Below are 22,540 nucleotides of genomic sequence, written 5' to 3'. Positions count from 1 at the left end.
GTACGGTATTCCGAGGGTCCCAGGTTTGAGTCTCGGTCAGGCTTCACATTAAAAAAATATATATATTTTTTTTTAATGGAGGTGTTTCAATCATTACTCATGGCGAAAAAAAGTATTAAGTGAGTAAAGTATGTAAAGGACCAATGTAAAGGGATCCTTTTTAGGGGAAACCTCAGAAGATTCTTACAGTATAGAATTACCGTCTGAATGCAAGTGTTGTATAGCTTTGAAAATTGTACATCTTAAATTATCTCTAATTAGTGCTGTACAGCTAAATCCTACCGTCTGTTGAGGCCTTAAGGGAAGTAACCGTTGTATGCATAGTTGTAGTTAAGGGAGGTCAGTGAAAGAAAAAAAAAGCCACTTTTTAATATTGTCTTTAAAACTAAAAAATACAAAAACCAAATTGACAGTAGAGCAAGTGTTTTTTTGCTGGTAATATCAATTAGTTATCTAGGTTAACCAGGGATAGAAAGTCTCCTCTGGTCCAGGGTAAACCAACATTATAGATTGTGAACCAGCTTATAAAAAAACGAATGCGCCCGAAAATCGTACGATTGATCGGTGTCACAAGGCGCACGCCATGTTTGTTTACTTGATTTCATAATCGTCCGATGACTTAGATGTGTTGAAAACAGTGGACTCTGTACAAAGTTGAATCATTTTCATGATTGCTGAAGGACCACTCTATTGTCATAGTTATTTAATTACAACAATAACTTATATTATGAGCAATTAATTATTTAAGGAAATTGAAATACGTTTATTTGTTTATTGAATGGATAAATTCATTGTTAACATGGATTTTTCAGTTTTAATTTTTATCTGTTTCCTGTTCGCATCTCAAACTTTGGTGAGTAGATCTATAGTTCATTAGTTGTCAGGTAATTTTAGGAAATTTATTTCATATTTCTGCAACCATATCAATGTTTCGGTCTCCCTAATTACCGACAAGAACCGTCAGGAACCGACAAGAAGTAAAAATAGGAAAATACGAATTAATTTCACTTATTCATCATTTAAAAATAAAAATTCCTAATATTTTTTACATTAAAAACATAATAAATTCGTTGTGAACCATGTTTATAGGCAAATATCTATACCGACAAGAAGTCAGTCTCAGTTTCTCACCGTCAAGAACTCGGCCATCTTTGTATCATTGATATTACATTAAGAATTTGTGTATAAGTGTTAAATCATAATTATTTTTATTAAGATTATGTTGTTTTATAAATAATAATTATTATGTTAAATGTTTTCTAATTCAATTAAGAATATCATCATTAATGGATGATATGAGAATATTCGCGGATACCGACAAGAAAGTTTCATTATTGCTATCAATGGCGTAGGTTTTTAAATGTGTTCAAATAATTTATTGTCAGCCTATCTATTCAATAAATAATTTTAAAACATTTCGTTGTCATTGATTACAAAATATCCTGCATTTAGGCATTTATTTCTGTACCGACAAGAAATGTGTTCATGTCTACCGACAAGAAATGTTTTCATGCCTACAGTACCGACAAGAAATATTATCATGCTTCATGATCATGTTTTCTTTAAAGAGACATTATGTATAGGCAAGATATAACATATTTAATGAAAGTGATCAGTTATAGTTGTAAATATATTTTAAAACTAAATGGAATAAACACAAATATTTTTTCTTATATGCATTAAAATATGAAAGTTTAAAGTCTTAAAAGTTATTTAATTACAAAAAAAAAGATTATATACATGTTCTACATCTACACTACAGCTCGTTCTCAATTTCTTGTCGCTAAATCTTCATTACGCATGATCCCTGTTTTTTTCTTGTTGGTAGTCGATTTGTTAAAATATATTTTAAAACTAAATGGAATTTAAACACAAATATTTTTTCTTATATGCATTAAAATATGAAAGTTTAAAGTCTTAAAAGTTATTTAATTACAAAAAAAAAGATTATATACATGTTCTACATCTACACTACAGCTCGTTCTCAATTTCTTGTCGGTAAATCTTCATTACGCATGATCCCTGTTTTTTTCTTGTCGGTAGTCGATTTGTTAAAATATATTTTAAAACTAAATGGAATTTAAACACAAATATTTTTTCTTATATGCATTAAAATATGAAAGTTTAAAGTCTTAAAAGTTATTTAATTACAAAAAAAAAGATTATATACATGTTCTACATCTACACTACAGCTCGTTCTCAATTTCTTGTCGCTAAATCTTCATTACGCATGATCCCTGTTTTTTTCTTGTCGGTTGCATATACATTCATGCAATGTCATGAAAAACTATTTTATGACTACAGATAAGGTTGAAACATGTTTATAAGATATTCTGACCACAACTTTTGCAACTGATTATATTATTTATATTATATTGGAAATAACAAATCTTTCTTTTCGGTGTCAACGTAACAGTAACAGTACGCGTTGCACTCGAATTTTTCTTGTCGGTATGCATATATTTAATTTTCTATAAAAATACAAGAAAAACCTTATCAAATATAAAAAATATATAATTATGCCCTGCATGTTTAACAATCATAAAAACACATTTGTATTTGTTTATTTGTAATATATAGGCTCTTGTCGGTTCCTGACGGTTCTTGTCGGTAATTAGGGAGACCCCAATGTTTAAACAAATATAAATTTTACATAAGAATTACCATAATTCCACAAAGCGAGTCGCCCAAAAATTGTGCTCTTAAGGGATTTTATAGACGATGGTTGCCAAAAATACTGACATCTGTGTAATATCAGTTTGTACAATTGATATGTCTTGCCGTCGCAATATTGAGACTACAAAGCAATCCCCTTCTCAGGCCTCTGATGTGTTAGTCTGACTCTCAATAATTGTGTCAAGGTAAAATATTGTTCACTATGTCGTTAAGTGTATAGGGAATGTGTAAGTGGCTGAATAGCTCAGTCTATTGAGTCGTGGAATGTTTTTTGGAGGGTCCCAGGTTCAAGTCCCTGTCGGGCTGCACATATTTTTCACCTGTGACATTATTGCACCCAACGTGGGGCCGTGATTGAATATAGCTCAGAGTAAAATTAGCATTGCTCTGTAATATATAGAAAGAAGGTATGTCACGGTTCAAAACTGTTCACTATTTAGGGGAGAAGATGTGTAGTTGGCAGGATAGCTTAGTAGACCTGTACAGTGTTTGAAATTAGCAGTAGTCCAATAACCCCTGACTACTAAAATACTCCTCCGGCTACCAACTTTTTATAGTAACAAGCCCGACCAGGCTACTGTATTTTCAGAGGCAATATAAACAACTGCTTTGAACAAATGAATCGTGCTAGTGGAATGTCTTTTGGGCTAGTGAATATTCCAATCTGGTAGTCCGACCAGCCTAGTCAGTTCAAATTCGAATTTCTTACACTGTAGGTAGAGCTGCTGATTGGTTTTCTGACGGTCCCGGGTTTGAGTCCCAGTCAGGCTGCACATATTATTTCTCCCTGTGACAATTTCAAGACCAATCAATATTCCAAACTGATATTACATATTCTGGTAGTTGTCTGTCTTTTACGTCTCAACCAAATAGATTCAAAACTATGGTGAAAATGAGAGTAATAAAGGGTGACAAACATATAAGTAACAAATTGTGCAGATCCCTGACAATTTGTTGCAGTAATGATCTATTAGACCCAGTGTTTCTGCCAGACTAGATTTTTGGGGGGTCATTTGTGACCCTAAGTATATATAAATATGGAGGTCTTTTGAAATTATTAAGGATCAAATTTAATAAGAGTAAAAGCTAAAAAAGCAAATCTCAGAATTGTTTGATTTCACATGTTAACTTAAATTTCGTTGCAAACAAAAATCTTTAAGGAAAAACCAAGGCTTTTTTGCATTAAAACATTTAACCTGTCAGACGTCTATTTATTGCAGAAACTTTGATATTTTGGCCACTAAAGCAGAAATGTATCTATGTCACTGACTAAGACCCCTTTCTTTCGTGGTGTGCTTGCCATTGTGAGAAAAGCGTCTGCATGCACAAATCTCTTGTTTACTCATATCTTACATGTCTAAATCCCGGATACCGTGACTGTTTGTAGAACTATTAATGTTTTGCCGATAATGACACAGAATAGGTTAGCAATTTATACATACCCGCAGTTACCGGAAATAAATAAATTTCAGATGACCATTTCATATACTCAAAATAATTGCCGATTTTAAGGGATGGCACTAATAATAGAAGAAATAACTTAATGAAAATGCATATAAATACAAGTAAGGCAGATTATGACTGCGTCATAGAAAACACACTTTGCATTTTTCAATGCTTCATATTTAAAATTAAAAAAACGCAAGAAATGCAGAGCAGGGGAAACACTGGGTCTTTTAGACCTTTTGTCTATTTTCATATAGTTCAATACTATAATTACAGAATGAGTCTACTTGTACTATAATTATGTTATCTTGCTTTGGACCATGTGGTCTTATCAAGCATATAACCGAAAGAGGTTCGACACACTCAGGTCTGTTTAAGTGTTAATAAATTATTTATATCTCTATGTAAGTTTTTTCCCCAAATATTAGGCCATCCTTAAAAAATGTTTGTTTGCAGTAACGCGACCGACTCACAAAATTTTGCCCCTATTCAAAATTTTTTTTCATGGTCTGGATAAAAAAAAAATTTTTTCAATCAGAAAGTTATGCCTTGTGCTTTGTTTTGTTCTTTTAAAGGTTAATAGAAGAAATGAAATGTAGGTCTTATTAAATTAGAATTCAGTTATCAATTTATTAATTGTTACCAGATTATCAAAGCATATATTGTCCAGCATTTTGAAATTCCATGTTTATTTGGGAGTATAGTTCAATAAAAAAAAAATCGACCTACCTACCCACCTTGAAAATTCTGGGTCGGGTTACTGCAAACAAACATTTTTTTAAGGATGTCCTTATGCTTAAATTGCTTCTGCAGGTTAATTAGACTATATAATGAACAGACCTGAGTATATCATACACTTGATATAAACATGTTTTTGCAAATGTTTGTATAGTTTCACTTATTATTAAGTTTAGAATGTTAAAAATTAAACATTTGCTTGGAACGCAACTAAGTTAAAACTTTTTTTCAAGATCAGTATAAATTCACAGATTATGTAATTGTGTGGTCAATGCCATTTGTATCATTTGTATCCTCCTTCAACACACACTTGAGTAAGGCAAAATAAAACTGCTGTCAACTAGGCAGTCTGGGTCATTACATGTATGTACAGACTGAATTATGAAATGTTTATTTCATTTTTTACTTCTCATCATGTGAAGTACTCAAGTAGTCATGTGAAAGCAATCAACATCTTACATAATATTTATATGCAGATAATTAGGCTTTCAGAATTGTGAGCTTATAATATTTTATCTAATAATAAAGGAAATATTTTATATAAATAAGGGAATATTGTATATATAATCAAGATTTGTTTATTTTGTATGGTACTTTTATGTATTTTAAAGGTGCACCAGATGAGCCAAAATATTTTTAAAAAATCAAACTTGAGAAAAATGTACTTAGATTTTAAATAAAGTAAAAAGATTCAAGGTTCAAGTGGTAATTTACAATTGTTAGTGTGATTAAGATTTGATTTTGCATTATTTATTACCATGTTTCTGCTGTGTCACTAACACAGGCTACTTTTGCTTTTATAACGTCTTTTTGGTAATTTTATGTGGATTGCAAATGCTTTTCGCATTGTGTAAATTATTTTCTTTGTTCACTTCACAGTATTTTAGTTTGAAATACAGTTTTAAATTTTTTTTATAAATAGAAATTAGCATGAATCTAGAGGCATGCTGCTTTAAAATTAAATATGAACTCTATCATTATGTGTTATTTCACAGGTAACTCTGTCCCCGACTGAAGGGAGGTATTGCTAATAATGAATACTCTTGAAAATCTGAATTTGTTTAACCCTGAAGATATTTATTTAATGGGTTGTTGATGCTTGAAGTAATTAGTCTACCAAAATGCCATTGTTCAGGAAGAAAACTTGAACATCTTTTATGTTGAAGGATAAGAATAAAAACTAGCCCAATTAGCTAAATAAGTAGAATTCTGGTTTACTTGAATGACTAAGAACTGAAAGTAGATAAAGTTGGACAACAGATGATTTTGTGGTATGCAAGTTTTTGAATATTGAATTTAGAAAATGTAGAAAAAATAGGGGAAAAAGTCACTGAATACAATGCCACTGTGTGTATATGCATGCATCTATATATAAATACGAATTAATTCAAATATCTTCAAGTTGAGTAGATGTCAGCTGTTTCTTGTCCGAAAACAGTGGCAGGTAATGTTAAAGTGAAGGTGAATTTTAAAGGGAATTGCAGCTTGTATATGAACAAATTTACGTAGGTGCAATGACATGGGGCGATGTTATACAGGGTTCACAATCGATAACTAAAATCGTAAGATTGAGATGTACAATCGTTTCATGTATCTTATCAGGCCAATTGAATTGTTTTAATCATTCACATGGAGTCAATTTTGCTTATTTATGTGATGACACTTGAGATAATCTCAGATAGGAGAGTTTATTAAAGGAGATAGGCAAGGCTTTATTAGGTCAACATGTTTACATTACCATCATTATCCACTCATCCTTTCAACATATTGTTTTATCTTGGCTAACTTCACAGTATCGGCTGTTATATTTGAAGACAGTCGCCATTCTGACATCATGTTTAAAGCTACTCGGGCCAATCATACAAATATTTCTGAAATGAAGACTTATTTTGTACATATTGTTATTCTTATTATGTACATATGTATTTTTGGTTAATCTCCATGAATGACATATAGATACAAGGCTGAAAATCTTCTTCAGCAAGGCCTGTTAAGAGTGGCTTTCCATTTCAATTTACATCAAATGTAATTTTCCTGTTATGCAAAAATACTGAAGGGCGGGCTTTCTCTATGAAAAAAACAACAACATTGCATGTATCAGTTTTGATAGATGTTCAGGTTGAATTAATAATTGCAATGCAAATATATTTAATTATCGTGAAAGTCTATGTTCCATATCCTTGTTTTTTTTCCTTCAAATCTTTGTAAATATTTTAATTCATCAAATCCATGACTGTATACTTGTATTATTTTGTCAAGATGCTTTGGTTGACTGTCCTTTTATCAAAGGATTTAATTTATTAGCCAGTAGTTTGTACTAATTTAAAGTGACTGACTTTATTTTAGATAACTGGGAAAGCTAGGTGACCGGGTCCTTTTGCATTTGCGGAATATGAATACACACACTACAAGATTTCTTTAAATGTCAAGTCAATAAAGCAGCTTAACAAGGCTGCCTTCTGATTATAATTACGGCAATGTTTATTTATTTATTGCTATGAAAATCATTGAAAAATTGAGATAAGAAATGTCGGTCTTTATGTAAAGGCGTTATTGAATTGCTAGGACATTTAAATCTAGTTGAGTATAGCATGTTGACGGTATTAATCATTTGATAAGTGACAACTTGTTACAGTCTATAAAGAGTCGTTGCTATTTTGGAAAGAAAACAAGGAATAGACATTTTTTGTTTGTGCTGAAAGTGTCGCCTACACCTATATTAATTATCTGGCCAGATTTCATATTTATTTTCATTGGAAACTAAAGTGATTAAACTAGCTGCATGTATATAATAAGTTAAAGGCCTATACATGTATTTTCCTAGTTAAATTACTCGCTGTATTATAAAAATGTATGGCAAGGCAGCATCCATAACTAGGGCTGGGTATTGATCAGAAATTTCCGATACGATACGTATTGCGATACAGACTAACGATACACAATACGTATTGACGATACAGTACAATGATGCTTCATTGTTAGGATGTACTTATTAAAAGTACTATTTACATTTCATAGATGCCCTGGTGAAATATTATTGAATCTTTCTTATATCTGTTTTAGATTTTGACTTTGTTAATGATGATATATAATACAGAGCAGGTGCATAGGTACCTTAATTAGTACATTTGAGGTAATATTTTGAAAATGACATGATGGTCCTTTTTTAGATAAAACAATTATTTTGAAAAAAAAAAAATTAAAAAGCTTTGTAGAGAAATAATTCAATGCAAAAATATAATTATGTAAATACTAGGAAAAGTTAACGCAGAAAATAATTAAAACATCACTATTTATTATGACAGGAGTCTAGTACTGTCTACAAGCCAACTGTTCTAAATTATAAGATCTTTATAATAAAATCAAATTTTTGTAGAATTTGAAATATATACGCTGAGAAAGTATTGGAACATTGAAAATTTTCTAACAAATCATGTTTTTTCTATCTTAAACGGTAAAATTACAATAAAAATATAAATATCATGTCATGATGTTGTGGTGTCGTAATCCGTAACGTACCGGGAAACGGTGTTAGCTACGTCTTCGCGCAGTCACATTTATTTAGTTAGCAAACTACATCTTGGAAAATCAATAAATTTGTTGGATTTATGTGTTCACAATATGTGTTTAAAAAATTACAAGTAAATGTTTGGTCTAATACAAACTACTGCCGACCTGAAAGTAGTTTTTACCAGTGTTAGAAATAGGAGATTGAATGGCCGGATAAATTTTGACACAGATTTATCCGTCATTTTGTGTTTTGACATATTCGTTGTTCCACCTGAACTAATCAATGCAGCCTTTCAAATATTGATGAGGGCCTTCTTACTTTAGAGAAAATTCCACACTTTTGACTTTTGTGCGGACATTTTTAAGACGATAGTTTTAATGTAAAGCCATCATGTTTATAAGTGTTATTAGGTTGTCTCCCTTTGTATCGGTAGAGCTAAAACCCGATAACCGTACCGTATTGAAAAACGGAAAATCGATAAATACCGATTTACCGGTATATTGATCCAGCCCTATCCATAACCAAATTGTCCAAAATGTAGATTATTTTTCCACCATTTGAAATTTGAATGCCTCCAGACGGATGCTTTCAATGTTTTATCCATTTGTATTTAGTACAAAAAGATTTTAGATTTTAGTTCAGAATTTTGTTTGAGTATAGCGTATTATTTATGTAAACTTGATTGCAAAGAAAAGTTGTAGTTTAGATTTAAACGTTCTCGAGAGGTTGAAACATTTAACATTAGTAAAGATTATACCGGGGGCATCCATGACTGAGTCAGGTTTCAAACCACTTGCTCTTCACTGTTGTGGGTATAAAATAGTAATGCTTTCTTCAATTCATTTAGCATACAACAGGTTTCCTAATTGTATAATGTATCTATACATGCTATATATTGATATGAGTTGCCTGAATTTCATGTTATTTATCAAATACAGCTTTAAGTAACTAATAATGAATTTGATATCTTTTAGATTGTCCGATTTCAAGTTTTATCAGTAGAAAGTGCATCGCAGAGGCGTTTTTATCTGATAAAGTAATCCCTATTTTTAAACTTAGTAATCATGTCACGACCAGTCTTCATATGGTTTTTCTACACAATAAATTAAATGCATATAATATTATTCTTCCTGATTCATTTTGCATAGTTAATATATTTGAGCCGTGTCATGACAAAACCAACATAGTGGGTTTGCGAACAGCATGGATCTAGACCAGCCTGCGCATCCTATAACTATAACAAGTAGAGAAACTGATAGCGAACAGCATCGATCCTGATCAGACTGCGCGGATGCGCAGGCTGGTCTGGATCCATGCTGTTCGCAAACCCATTATGTTGGTTTTGTCGTGATGTGGCTCATTTGAAGTTTTTACAGGAAGAGTTTCAGTTTTTTGTGCTTTTTTTGTGGTGTTTTTTTCTTTTATTATTCAAATGCACTATTTATTAAATTTTGTCTTATTGCTGTGATGGGTTGTAGTGACAAAAGTTCTTCAGATGAAAGTTGTAGACAGGGCCTTAAAATGTGTTATAAATGGTTCATTGACAATGCATTATGGGATAAAATTTAATGAATTATTAAACTGTTTAAGTCAGTCACCCTTAAATTTTTCTTTTTAATGTAGAGAAGAAAGAATGATAAATTCAAATATCAAGCAGTCAACTCTTAAACAGACGACAATTTTCCCAGCATGCAAAGAGCTAATAACAGAGAAACATCCTAATATTAAATATGAAAAAGTAAATAGATAAAGTGTCTAACTGTTTGAAATTATTTTTTGTCCAACAGGATAACAGTATCTAACACATTATAAGGGGAAATTGGCTAACTATTAATTAATCTCTTAAATTGACAGTTTTATAGAATAATTTCAAATGCAAAATTAGCTAGTGTTCATTAGTAACCATTTACCATATATATTATATAAGTGCTTTACTCTTAATACAGAAATATTGAAGATAACAATTTTGTTTTTTATATGTTAATAAAATATAAAAGCAATTCAATGTTTGTCTAGCTGATTAAATTTTTATTGTACATGTATTTCTAATTGTATTAACTGAGAATTTACGGTTTTCATTGTCATTTTATTATGTGACAATGATAAAATAATATTAATCGAACATTTTTAATCCACAACGGGCATGGGAAGATGCGGGAAGATGTGAAATTCAGGTCAAAGCCTTTGATTTATCTGTACCAAAGGTCAAAAGCTTATCGGCTAATGATCAGAGTTTCGCAGTGGTGATATGAAATGTATTAACACATTAGTTACTGACATGATCAGTTTATACAGTCATGTCATGATTATAATTTATTCTCTTTCATTGTTCACTCATTATATCACATTTACACTTGATTGTACTATATATCAAGACAAACTTATTATTATATTCTTGTATTTCTTTAAAGCTATTATTTCTTATTTGAAGCTACATGCCTCCTGATAAGGAAAGAAATTTTCATAAAAGATGTCAAGCTTCCTGAACAGTTTTAAACAATAAATGATAAATTAAAAGATCACAGACACTAAACTTCCCTGATTTCTGGATCAACCATAGACACTAAACTTTTCTGATTTCCAGACCAACCATAGACTTTTCTCTTTCCATTTCATTTTTCTGATAGTCTTTTGTAATGTTACAGGATCATAAATATCCTAGTTTGGTTTATACAGAATTTATTTTAGTTTGATTGTGTAGGAAGCTTAGAATAAGCTTATAGACACACTTTCGAATCCGTTCCTGGAACCAACCAGTACTGAGCAATGTTAGTGTAAAGTGTCTTGCTCAAGGAAACATTGTGACGACTTGCCCCTGACGGGGTTTGAACTCATGCAGCGATCATTAGATTACTAGTCTGACGCGTTAACCACTTGGCCATGCCGCCACTGTTAATAACCTAGTTTAGTATGTGACAATCTCATTAAAATCATATCCTAACTGTCGCTTCACTACCCTACGCTCGTAGCGAAGAGTAACGGAGCGAAAACGATGATCTGATTTTAATGAGATTGAGTATGTGACTTTGTGATATACCTTATGATATTCAATGTTCCGGGTTTTAACTCTAAAGTCAGTTTGAAAATTGCACCACTTATTAAACAGTAACTTGTAAAATTATCATCTTGTGATATTAAATGAGGAAAAGATTACAATAAAATTAAACCCTGGAAGCCTATTTGAACAAGTGTAATTGCATGTGCTATTTGATCATTATCAATTCACCTTTAATGGTATAGTTCATAGATTAGGCAACATTTGATAAAATAACACTATCAATATCATGCGATATTTAATTTTATATCATAGGATACAATACATGATTATTGTAAAACAACATTTTTTCATTTAACTAAATGAGATTGATTTAGTACAAAATGATAAAAATGACGTATTTCAACTAGGCGAAAAAAAAAATAATCAAGTAATTGTTGTGTTATAATGTTGTGAAATTAAAAATTATTTATGTATAATTAAAATATTTAACTCAGCTTTAATGACAGACAAATTTTGTGAAGATTGGGCTGCTGTAAATTTGGAAATTAAATTTAATTTATGTGGCTTATTGAGAAGTTATAGAAACTAACTATACCTTTATAGTACTGTACATGACTATTGTGGCAAGTCAAAAAACAGTTTCTTTTTTCTCAGAAAATGAAACAGTTCGATTTTTAGCTCGACTTTTCTATGAAAAGGGGAGCTATCCTACTCGCCCCGGCGTCGGCGTCGGCGTTGGCGTTGGCGTCGGCGTTGGCGTCACACCTTGGTTAAGTTTTTCGTACCACCCCACTTTATTTCAGAAGTATTACAAGTATGGCTTTGAAACTTACCATACTTGTTCACCATCATAACCTCCATCTACAGACAAGAGTACATAACTCTGTCAAGGTTTTTGACAGAATTATGGCCCTTTTTTGACTTAGAAAGTGTATTGAGCTTGGTTAAGTTTTTTGTACCACTCACTTTATTTCAAAACCATTGGAGGTATTGCTTTGAAACTGACCATACTTGTTTACCATCACGACCTTCATCAACAGACAAGAGGACATAACTCTGTCAAGGTTTTGACAGAATTATGCCCCTTTTTGACTTAGAAAATACATTGAATATGGGTAAAATCCACTTATTGCCTTAACCCTTTGAGATATTGCTTTGAAACTTTTAATGCTATTTCACATCATTACCCCCATCTGTACGCAAGAGAAGGTAACTCTGTCAAGGATTTGTTTTTAAAAATTAAGGCCTTTTATCGACTTAGAATCTTGGTTAAGTTTTTAGTACCAGTCCACTTTTTGACTGAACTGTTTGAGATATTAATTTGAAAGTTGGAATACTTGTTTACAATCATGATTCCCAAACATGTCCAGGAGAAGGTAATTCTGTCAAAGATTTTATTTGAATTATGGCCCTTAACTGTCAATGTTTTGTATTATAGGCAAGCACTAAAAAACTTAAAAAATCTAAAAAAATTCATTCCTATCCACTTGTTCACTTTACCATAAATTATGTCATAATAAAATAATTCTTCACTAAATATCTTAATGCTCATGGCCATTGTTCACTTTAAAAATACAGAGATTCTTGTATTGCCTTTTACTGCAAAAACTTTTTTTATTGGCAAGCAATAAAAAAGTCGAGCGCGCTGTCTTACGGACAGCTCTTGTTTTTGGGAGCTGTTGAAATTTCTAGTTAATTTTTCTTTTCTTTTTTTAGCTCACCTGTCACAAAGTGACAGGGTGAGCTTTTGTGATCGCTTTTCGTCCGGCGTCCGTCCGTCCGTCGTCCGTCCGTAAACTTTTACTTTAAATGACATCTCCTCATAAACCACTTGGCCAATTTCATCCAAACTTCACAGGAATGTTCCTTTGGTGGTCACCTTTAAAAATTGTTCAAAGAATTTAATTCCATGCAGAACTCTGGTTGCCATGGCAACCGATAGAAAAAACTTAAAATATCTTCTTTTAAAAAACCCTAAGAGCTAGAGCTTAGATATTTGGCATGAAACATCTTCTAGTGAGTGTCTACCAAGTTTGTTCAAATAAAAGCCCTGGGGTCAAAATTGGCCCCGCCCCGGGGGGTCATTGATTTTCCCTATATGCATATAGTAAAAACTTAAAAAATCTTCTTTTAAAGAACCCAAAGAGCTAGAGCTAAGATATTTAGCATGAAACATGTTCTAATGGATGTCTACCAAGTTTGTTCAAATAAAAGCCCTGGGGTCAAAATTGGCCCCGCCCCGGGGGGTCATTGATTTTCCCTATATGCATATAGTTAAAACTTAAAAAATCTTCTTTTAAAGAACCCAAAGAGCTAGAGCTAAGATATTTAGCATGAAACATGTTCTAATGGATGTCTACCAAGTTTGTTCAAATAAAAGCCCTGGGGTCAAAATTGGCCCCGCCCCGGGGGGTCATTGATTTTCCCTATATGCATATAGTAAAAACTTTAAAAAATCTTCTTTAAAAGAACCAAAAGAGTTAGAGCTAAGATATTTAGCATGAAACATGTTCTAATAGATGTCTACCAAGTTTGTTCAAATAAAAGCCCTGGGGTCAAAATTGGCCCCGCCCCGGGGGGTCATTGATTTTCCCTATATGCATATAGTTAAAACTTAAAAAATCTTCTTTTAAAGAACCCAAAGAGCTAGAGCTAAGATATTTAGCATGAAACATGTTCTAATGGATGTCTACCAAGTTTGTTCAAATAAAAGCCCTGGGGTCAAAATTGGCCCCGCCCCGGGGGGTCATTGATTTTCCCTATATGCATATAGTAAAAACTTTAAAAAATCTTCTTTAAAAGAACCAAAAGAGTTAGAGCTAAGATATTTAGCATGAAACATGTTCTAATAAGTGTCTACCAAGTTTGTTCAAATAAAAGCCCTGGGGTCAAAATTGGCCCCGCCCCGGGGGGTCATTGATTTTCCCTATATGCATATAGTAAAAACTTAAAAAATCTTCTTTTAAAGAACTCAAAGAGCTATGGCTAAGATATTTAGCATCAAACATGTTCTAATAGGTGTCTACCAAGTTTGTTCAAATAAAAGCCCTGGGGTCAAAATTGGCACCGCCCAGGGGGTCATTGATTTTCCTTATATGTGTATAGCAAAAACTTAAAAAATCTTCTTTGAAAAAACCCAAATAGCTAGAGTTAAGATATTAAGCATGAAACATCTTTTAGTGAGTGTCTACAAAGTTTGTTCAAATAAAAGCCCTGGGGTCAAAATTGGCCCCGCCCCGGGGGTCATTGATTTTCTTTACATGTGTATAGCAAAAACTTAAAATCTTCTTTGAAAAAAACCAAATAGCTAGAGTTAAGATATTAAGCATGAACCATCTTCTAGTAAGTGTCTACAAAGTTTGTTCAAATAAAAGCCCAGGGGTCAAAACTGGCCCAGCCCCAGGGGTGTCATTGTTTTTAACTATATGTGTATAGTAAAAACTTAAAAAAATCTTCTTTTAAAAAGCCCAATGAGCTAGAGCTTAGATGTTTAGCATGAAACATTTTCTTATGGGTGTCTACCAAGTTTGTGCAAATAAAAGCCCTTTGGTTAAATTGACTCTGCAACATTGGGGGGGGGGGGGGGACTATATACAGGTGAGCGACCTCAGGGCCATCATGGCCCTCTTGTTAAATTTCTTTATTTGGAAAACTGTCTTTATATTGGAATTGGAATGAGGTTTTATTTATCAGCCCCTGATAGGGTGAAAATTCCATGTGCATGGACATGGCTGGCTGTTATGAAAACTGTACAGAATATTACCAGTAACGCCAACTTTGGCACCCATCATAAAATCAACTTCCCTTAAAATAACACCTACTTTAAGCACCCATCAAAAATCAACTGCTAAAATAACGCCAGTTTAAGTCACCCATTTAAAAATCAACTTTCCATAAAATAACACCTACTTAAGGCACCCATAAAAAAAATCAACTTTCGTTTAAATAACACCAACTTAATCAACTTTCGTTAAAATGTGCTGTTGTCAACATGATATGAAAATGGTAATTAAGTATGTATTAAGTGAAGCCATTGTTTGTATAGTCAGACTTACTTAGTTACATAGTCTACTTTTATTACATTAACAACTATGCATGCTGGGAGATTTCCTTATCATTATTTATGTGTACTTATCTAACTTTAAGAAAGACATTTGTTTTTCTATATTGATTATAAAAAAACACTGTAACAATTTAATGAAGGTTTCTTTAAGTGCAATTGTTCACTTCAAAGCAATTCAGTATTGTTCTAAACGCAATATTGTTTGATATATTGTCAATGAATTTATATATTGGTGTACATTAAAGTATATAAGGATGTATTTCTTTTGAATAGGATTGAAAAAGCAATATTGCTAGCTCTTAGTTATTGTATAGGCTACAAATGTTCTGAAGTTTGGATGGTAGATTTAATTAGGATGTTGATAGAAATTAATATACGTGTAGGCATACATACTGTGTTGTTTTACTAAAGGAACTCCACTATGGTCCAATGGCCTAAAAGCATAAAATTTGAAAATCTAACATTTAAGATCAACATCAAGTGAAGCAGTTGAAATGGAAAAGTCTGAAAAGGATAATAAAGAAATATATAATTTTTTTTTTTATTCTTACAAATCTGAAGCCTTAGATCCAGATCAGGATAAAAAGAAAGCTTTAAGTTGTCATTACTGTCCTGAAACGTACAGTCATACATACTTCTATAGCTCAGATATCTCTTTTTTGCTAGATTATTACAAGAATAGGGAGAGATATTGTACTCGTTTGCTCAACTATTTGAAGAATAATGAGAGCTATCATACTCCACCGGGTGTTCTATGTCATTGTCACACTTTGGTTAAGTTCTTGCATTCAAGTTGTTGTCTTAAAAAATAATACTTAAAGGAATGGATTAAAACTTCATAGTTTACACTTGTTCTCTGTGATTAGCGAACATGTCTGGCACAGGTTCCATGAGTTCGTCTGAGATTAAGCACCTTATCTTGCTGTCAAGCACTGAGAATAGTTGAACTGGCTGTCTTACAAACTGCTAGAGTTGAACTCTCAAATGCCTCTAATGATGAACAAAAGAGTTTAGTGTAGGAGTATCTTAATGAGGACCTTGTATCTGACTCCGTTCTAGTAAAATCCATAAGGGCCAAATACATGTAATAGTTTGAGTTTTTCCTATAATAACACTTTAATTATATACTTTGTGTCAAATTTAAACAACAAATTTGGCATAAAATGCCAGCAAAAGCATTGTGTATTACACTTGAGGTTACTAATACCTTGAGTATTAACAACTTTTTTGTCTGTTGGTTCTGTTGGTATAAATGTTCATTTTCTGTATTGTAGGCTTTCTTGGATAAACCTGACCCGGGCGTATATAACCCTCAATGTGTGTGGTATGGTGAGTGTGGACCCGGCTATAACCAAGGTAAACTGAACTGTCCGGTAAATAGCACAACAGCTGCACCACAGAAACTGATAGATGCCGATGGATTGCGGATACTGAAAACTTACTGCCCAAACCTGTACCATGGTAAGTCCATATAACATTTTACTTTTACCTTAGTATTATGATTTTCTGCCTCTGCCCCGACCTTAAAGGATAGCTTGTTAAAGACCTTCTCTCATTAGAACCATATTAAGCATACAATAACAGTACTGATTAATTTCAGGATGCAAATCGAGGGGTGATCCAAGAGGGCTTCAAGTTTTAATCACAAGCAAACTTTAATGAATATGTTCAAAGTTATTTGTATTTGAGCCGTGTCATGACAAAACCAACATAGTGCATTTGAGGCCAGCATGGATCCAGACCAGCCTGCGCATCCGTGCAGTCTGATCAGGATCCATGCTGTTCGCTATCAGTTTCTCTACTTGTAATAGGGTTGGTAAGCGAACAGCATGGATCCTGATCAGACTGCGCGGATGCGCAGGCTGGTCTTGATCCATGCTGGTCACAAACCTATTATGTTGGTTTTGTCGTGACGCGGCTCATTTATTGTAATGAATAAATGATGTTAAAAGAGATTACATCAGTGTAAATTTAAAGACTTTTTGTTGAATGTTTGTTACATTTACCACGGCACAGCCTATCTATGTTAATTGGATCCTCATCAGGCTTGCTTAAAATTAAATTGAAGAAATAGAAGTCAGAAATGTCACCTTTATACCTTTCTTAACAGTCAAGATAGAATGAATATATAGTCACTTTTATGCAATAACTGGTTTAGTGCTATTTGATTTCTTGCACTATTAAAGTTGAATATATGTTATAATGTAAACTATAATTCTAAAAATATTCATGTGATTAATGTTCCTTTTCAGGAGACAACAATAGTTATACTTGTTGTTCTGGCGATCAGCTCCGTACATTTGAAAGAAACCTCGCGCTACCTGAACAACTCCTTTCACCATGTCCAGCATGCTACTTCAATTTTCTCGACTCTATCTGTCAAGTAACATGCTCCCCAAAACAGAGTGAATTCATGCAGGCGAATTCAAAGTATCCGAAGCCTGGCCCGTCAGTCGAGGGTATAGTTGGTGTAGATGTTGTCCTCACACCAATATATGCACAGGGTTTGTTCGATTCATGTAAAGATGTTCAGATGCCAAGTGCGAACGATAAGGCATTATCTGTATTTTGCGGTAGACAAGCTAAAGACTGCAGCCCATTTGTTTGGTTAAACTACATGGGTAATACAGGAAATGGGCGCGCACCTTTCACTATAAATTACATCAATAGCAGCACACCATGGCCTTCTCCGGGAGGTCAAACTCTTAAGCCATTCAACGAACAGACCAAACGATGTAACGAGACTGTCACTGGTAGCAATGACAACATTGGTTAGTTAACTGTTGTTCTTCCTTTTTATATGCCCGAAAGAATTTCGGACATATTATGTTATACCCCCTGGCGTCCGTCTGTCTGTCCGTCCGTCAGTCCATCCGTCCGTCCGTCTGTCTGAAAACAGTTTCCGAAGCATAACTTAAGTTCCATTTGGCCCACAGTGTTCAAACTTCATAGGATGATTGTCCATATTGGGTAGAAGACCCCTATTGATTTTGGGGTCACAAGGTCAAAGGTCAAGGTCACTATTACCTTAGAACTGAAAACAGTTTCTGGAGCATAACTTAAGTTCTATTTGGCCCATAGTGTTCAAACTTCATAGGATGATTGGCCATATTCGGTAGAAGACCCCTATTGATTTTGGGGTCACAAGGTCAAAGGTCAAGGTCACTATTACTTAGAAATTGACAACAGTTTCTTGAGCATAACTTAAGTTCCATTTAGCCCACAATATCCAAACTTCATAGGATGATTGTCCATATTGGATAGAAGACCCCTATTGATTTTGGGGTCACAAGGTCAAGGTCACTATTACCTTAAAACTGAAAACAGTTTTTGGAACATTACTTAAGTATCATTTGGCCTACTGTGTTTAAACTTCATAGTATGATTGTCCATATTGGGTAGAAAACCCCTAATGATTTTGGGGTCACAAGGTCAAAGGTTACTTACCTTAGAATTGAAAACAGTTTCTGGGGCATAATTTAAAGTTCCATTTGGACCACAATATTGAAACGTCAAAGGAGGATTGTTATTTGAAGGAGTTAATACTTTATTTTACTCCCATGTCTTACAAATGCTTCATCTTTACTAAAAAAATCACTTTCGGGCATATAATGCTCCGCCTAGCCATGCTCTTCTTTCAAGTTTAACAGCTGTTGCTAGCAGTATATTACTCAGTTACCTTACTTAAGCTACACAGCACTTTTTGATATTATTGAAATATTAATGCATCAATTTTTTTCATTTGAAAATTGAGTAGTTTAGATCATTTAGCTGAAGAAAAGATTTGAACATTCTTTTCAAATGCAGTGCAATATTCTAAACTGTTGTGTGGACTTTTCCCCAGGTTCTAAAAGTATTCTAAGGACTTCAAACGGCATACAGCTATATTCATTTTTGCAGCCTGTGACCTTTATAAGCTGCAGAAGATTATTTGTATCATGATTAGAAATCTAAATAAAAAAATAATTTTTTTTACTTTCTACAAAAGCATATAGTGGCACAGATTAAAACAGAAATAAAGTTGAAATAATTTGTATATAGCATGATTAGATTTAACCCTTGTTAAACCTAATGCAATTGGCCTTCTTTTCCCAACCAAGATAGTTAGTCTGACCAGGCTCTATTGTGTTGGTGCCTCAATTTTTATTTTTTTTTACTTTTCAAACAGGATGAGGTACACATTTACTCTTATATAGAAATCACTCTATTGAATCAGTACAGATTATTCTCAATTGAGGGGAGATAATTGACTGGTAGCTGTTGCTTATTAAATTGTCTTTCATTAATTTTAGGAAAGGCCAAATGTACATGTAAGGACTGTGCTTTAGAGAAGTGTGCCCCTCCTCCAAAACCAGATGCTGAAGGCCGAAAGAAATTCTTTGATTCTGTGTTTGGGTAAGCAGTTTTATTTATATTATTTATTATGGTTAGATTTTTCTTTGCCCTGACACATAAGTCATATGAGGACTTCCCAGATTTCCTGGCAGAAGAAGACCTCAGGTGCCCTTACAGCATTTTTCAGACACATATGAACACATGAGTAAAACCACTGACGTTCCATAAGATAGTTGGATAGCTTCCTCATGTGTAAGAATTCAAAGTCCCTGTCGGGATTAGAAACCACATCGGTGAGGGGCAAGTAGTTTGAATAAACACCCTTAAAACCTAAGCCAGGGATGCCCTTTTAAGCAGTTTTACTCATTCTGTTAGTCACATTACAAGCTGTTTCAACTGTGAGGCATAAATTGATGATAGATTTAGTTACAGCATGGTGATTTTTTGTTGTATTGTATGTTTTTTTTTCAACACCTCTTAAAGGGACTCCACTGGGTTGTTTTTTTTGACATGATGGGACTGAAAATATTTTCCAGGTAAATGGACCATTTGAAGTAGATTTAGACCACTAAACTTTGTGCAAAATTTCAGATCAATGGCGCACTTTGTTTTTCGGGAATAATTATTCAAATTGTAAAAAAATGATACAAAATGAAAGACGTTTAAACGCTTTTCACTCAAAACGGGCTAAGAAAAGCATAAAAATACGATTTTCAATTTATTTCAAAGTATATTTCTTAACTATCTTTGCATATTTATGCCCCCGCCATGTAATGGCCGGGGCATATAGTGTTACCCTGTTCCGTCATTCCGTCCTTCCGTCATTCTGTCATTCCGTCATCATCAGTTTCCGTTCATTATCTTAAGAACTGTTGCACACATTCAACTCAAATTTGACATATGGATATGTCATGAGAAAATACAGGTCAAGTTCGAATTTGGTCATGGTTCGATGATTTTTGGCAGAGTTATGCCCCTTTTACTTTGAAAATAATATGAAATTTCAGTTTCCGTTCATTATCTCCCCAACGGTACAACACATTTAACTCAAACTTGACATATGGATATGTCATGAGAAAATACAGGTCAAGTTCGAATTTGGTCATGGTTCGATGATTTTTGGCAGAGTTATGCCCCTTTTACTTTGAAAATAATATGGAATTTTCAGTTTCCGTTCATTATCTCCCCAACGGTACAACACATTCAACTCAAACTTGACATATGGATATGTCATGAGAAAATACAGGTCAAGTTCGAATTTGGTCGTGGTTCGATGATTTTTGGCAGAGTTATGCCCCTTTTACTTTGAAAATAATATGAAATTTTCAGTTTCCGTTCATTATCTCCCCAAAGGTACAACACATTCAACTCAAACTTGACATATGGATGCGTCAAAGGAATGTGCAGGTCAAGTTCAAATTTGGTCATGGTTCAATGATTATTGTCAGAGTTATGCCCCTTTCACTTTGAAAGTAATATGAAATTTTCATTTTCCGTTTATTATCTCCCCAATGGTGCAACACATTCAATTCAAATTTGACATATGGATATGTTTTTGGAATGCCCAGGTCAAGTTCAAATTTGGTCATGGTTCAATGATTTTTGGCAGAGTAATGCCCCTTTCACTTTGAAAATAATATGAAATTTACAGTTTCTGTTCATTATCTACCCAACAGTGTTACATATTCAACTTAAATTTGACATATGGATATGTCAAACGAATGGGCAGGTCAAGTTGGAATTTGGTCATGGTTTGATGATTTTTTGGCAGAGTTATGTCCCTTTCACTTTGAAAATAATATAGATACATCTTAGGAATAAGCAGTTTAAGTTTGAATTTGGTTGTAGTTCAATGATTTAAGACAAACTTATCTTTCCTGAATGTTGGAAAAATTTTGAACTTTCAGTTTCAGCACTCTTACTTTTAGCCATTATTTTGGCTACAAATATGCAATATGCTATTTTTAAAAGGTTTAGACTGAATAATTTCAGTGCCTTGAACATTGTATGAAAATGGTTTGTGTTAACATTGAAAAGTTTTAAGGGCTTTGAACTTAAAATGAAAAAAATAATTAATGCACCATCTGAAATTTTGGCTGCATGTGGGGGCATCTGTGGCATGATGACACATTTCTAGTTTTCTGTTTAAAGTGCCCCAGCTCATGTATATGACTATATGTTATGTTTTTAGTCTTTGAAACCTCAGTGGAGTCCCTTTAAAGTGACATTTATGCTCATTTTTTTCTCTGTTGAGCTGTAATGAATTAGTTGTATATTTCAAAAGATTTACTATTTTTAATGGCGAGTGAACAATAATTAATAGTCAAAAGTGTTAAGTATAAAATGTAAAAACTGCCTAAAATGTACAATGACTGCCCAACTCTTTATGAAGTGAACATTACCAATAATTTACAAAGGATATTTATAGATATTTTTGTGGGTCGCAAAGATTATTGATTACTTTGGCAATGTTTAGAGCTGTCATTGATTCAGTGCAAAGGATATCAACAATATATTGATATCAAGTAACTAAAATCAACGATACACCGATATATTGATAACATCCTGTACTCACTTGTCTGTCATTCACTTTCATACCTGTTTCAATGATTTCACTCATAAACATGTTCTGTACAGTGTCTTGTCCACTGCATGATTTTTTCCAGACAATATTTTTTGTCACCATTGCTATGAAATAATTCCACTATATAACAAAAGCATAACATTAGATATAAATAACTGCTTCTGTATATATTTTCGGGTGAATTTTATA

At 33.2% G+C, this 22,540-nt stretch overlaps 1 protein-coding gene across 1 annotated transcript in view; it reads left to right on the top strand.

The window, feature by feature from the left end:
* Nucleotides 1-595: 595 nt before the first annotated feature.
* Nucleotides 596-22,540, top strand: part of LOC132721138 (NPC intracellular cholesterol transporter 1-like) — a 58,687-nt gene continuing 36,742 nt past the window's right edge. The window contains exons 1-4 of the mRNA XM_060705393.1: nucleotides 596-853; nucleotides 16,707-16,893; nucleotides 17,685-18,203; nucleotides 19,725-19,827. Of these exons, the coding sequence (XP_060561376.1) occupies nucleotides 779-853; nucleotides 16,707-16,893; nucleotides 17,685-18,203; nucleotides 19,725-19,827 (884 nt within the window). The 5' untranslated portion in view covers nucleotides 596-778. The remainder of the gene's footprint in view (nucleotides 854-16,706; nucleotides 16,894-17,684; nucleotides 18,204-19,724; nucleotides 19,828-22,540) is intronic.

This window comes from Ruditapes philippinarum, unplaced genomic scaffold, assembly GCF_026571515.1.
Source record: "Ruditapes philippinarum isolate M1 unplaced genomic scaffold, ASM2657151v2 ctg1065_1_1_1_1, whole genome shotgun sequence".
In the NCBI taxonomy this organism is placed as follows: domain Eukaryota; kingdom Metazoa; phylum Mollusca; class Bivalvia; order Venerida; family Veneridae; genus Ruditapes; species Ruditapes philippinarum.
Note: the sequence above shows the minus strand (reverse complement) of the source record. Positions and strands in the feature narration are given on the sequence as shown.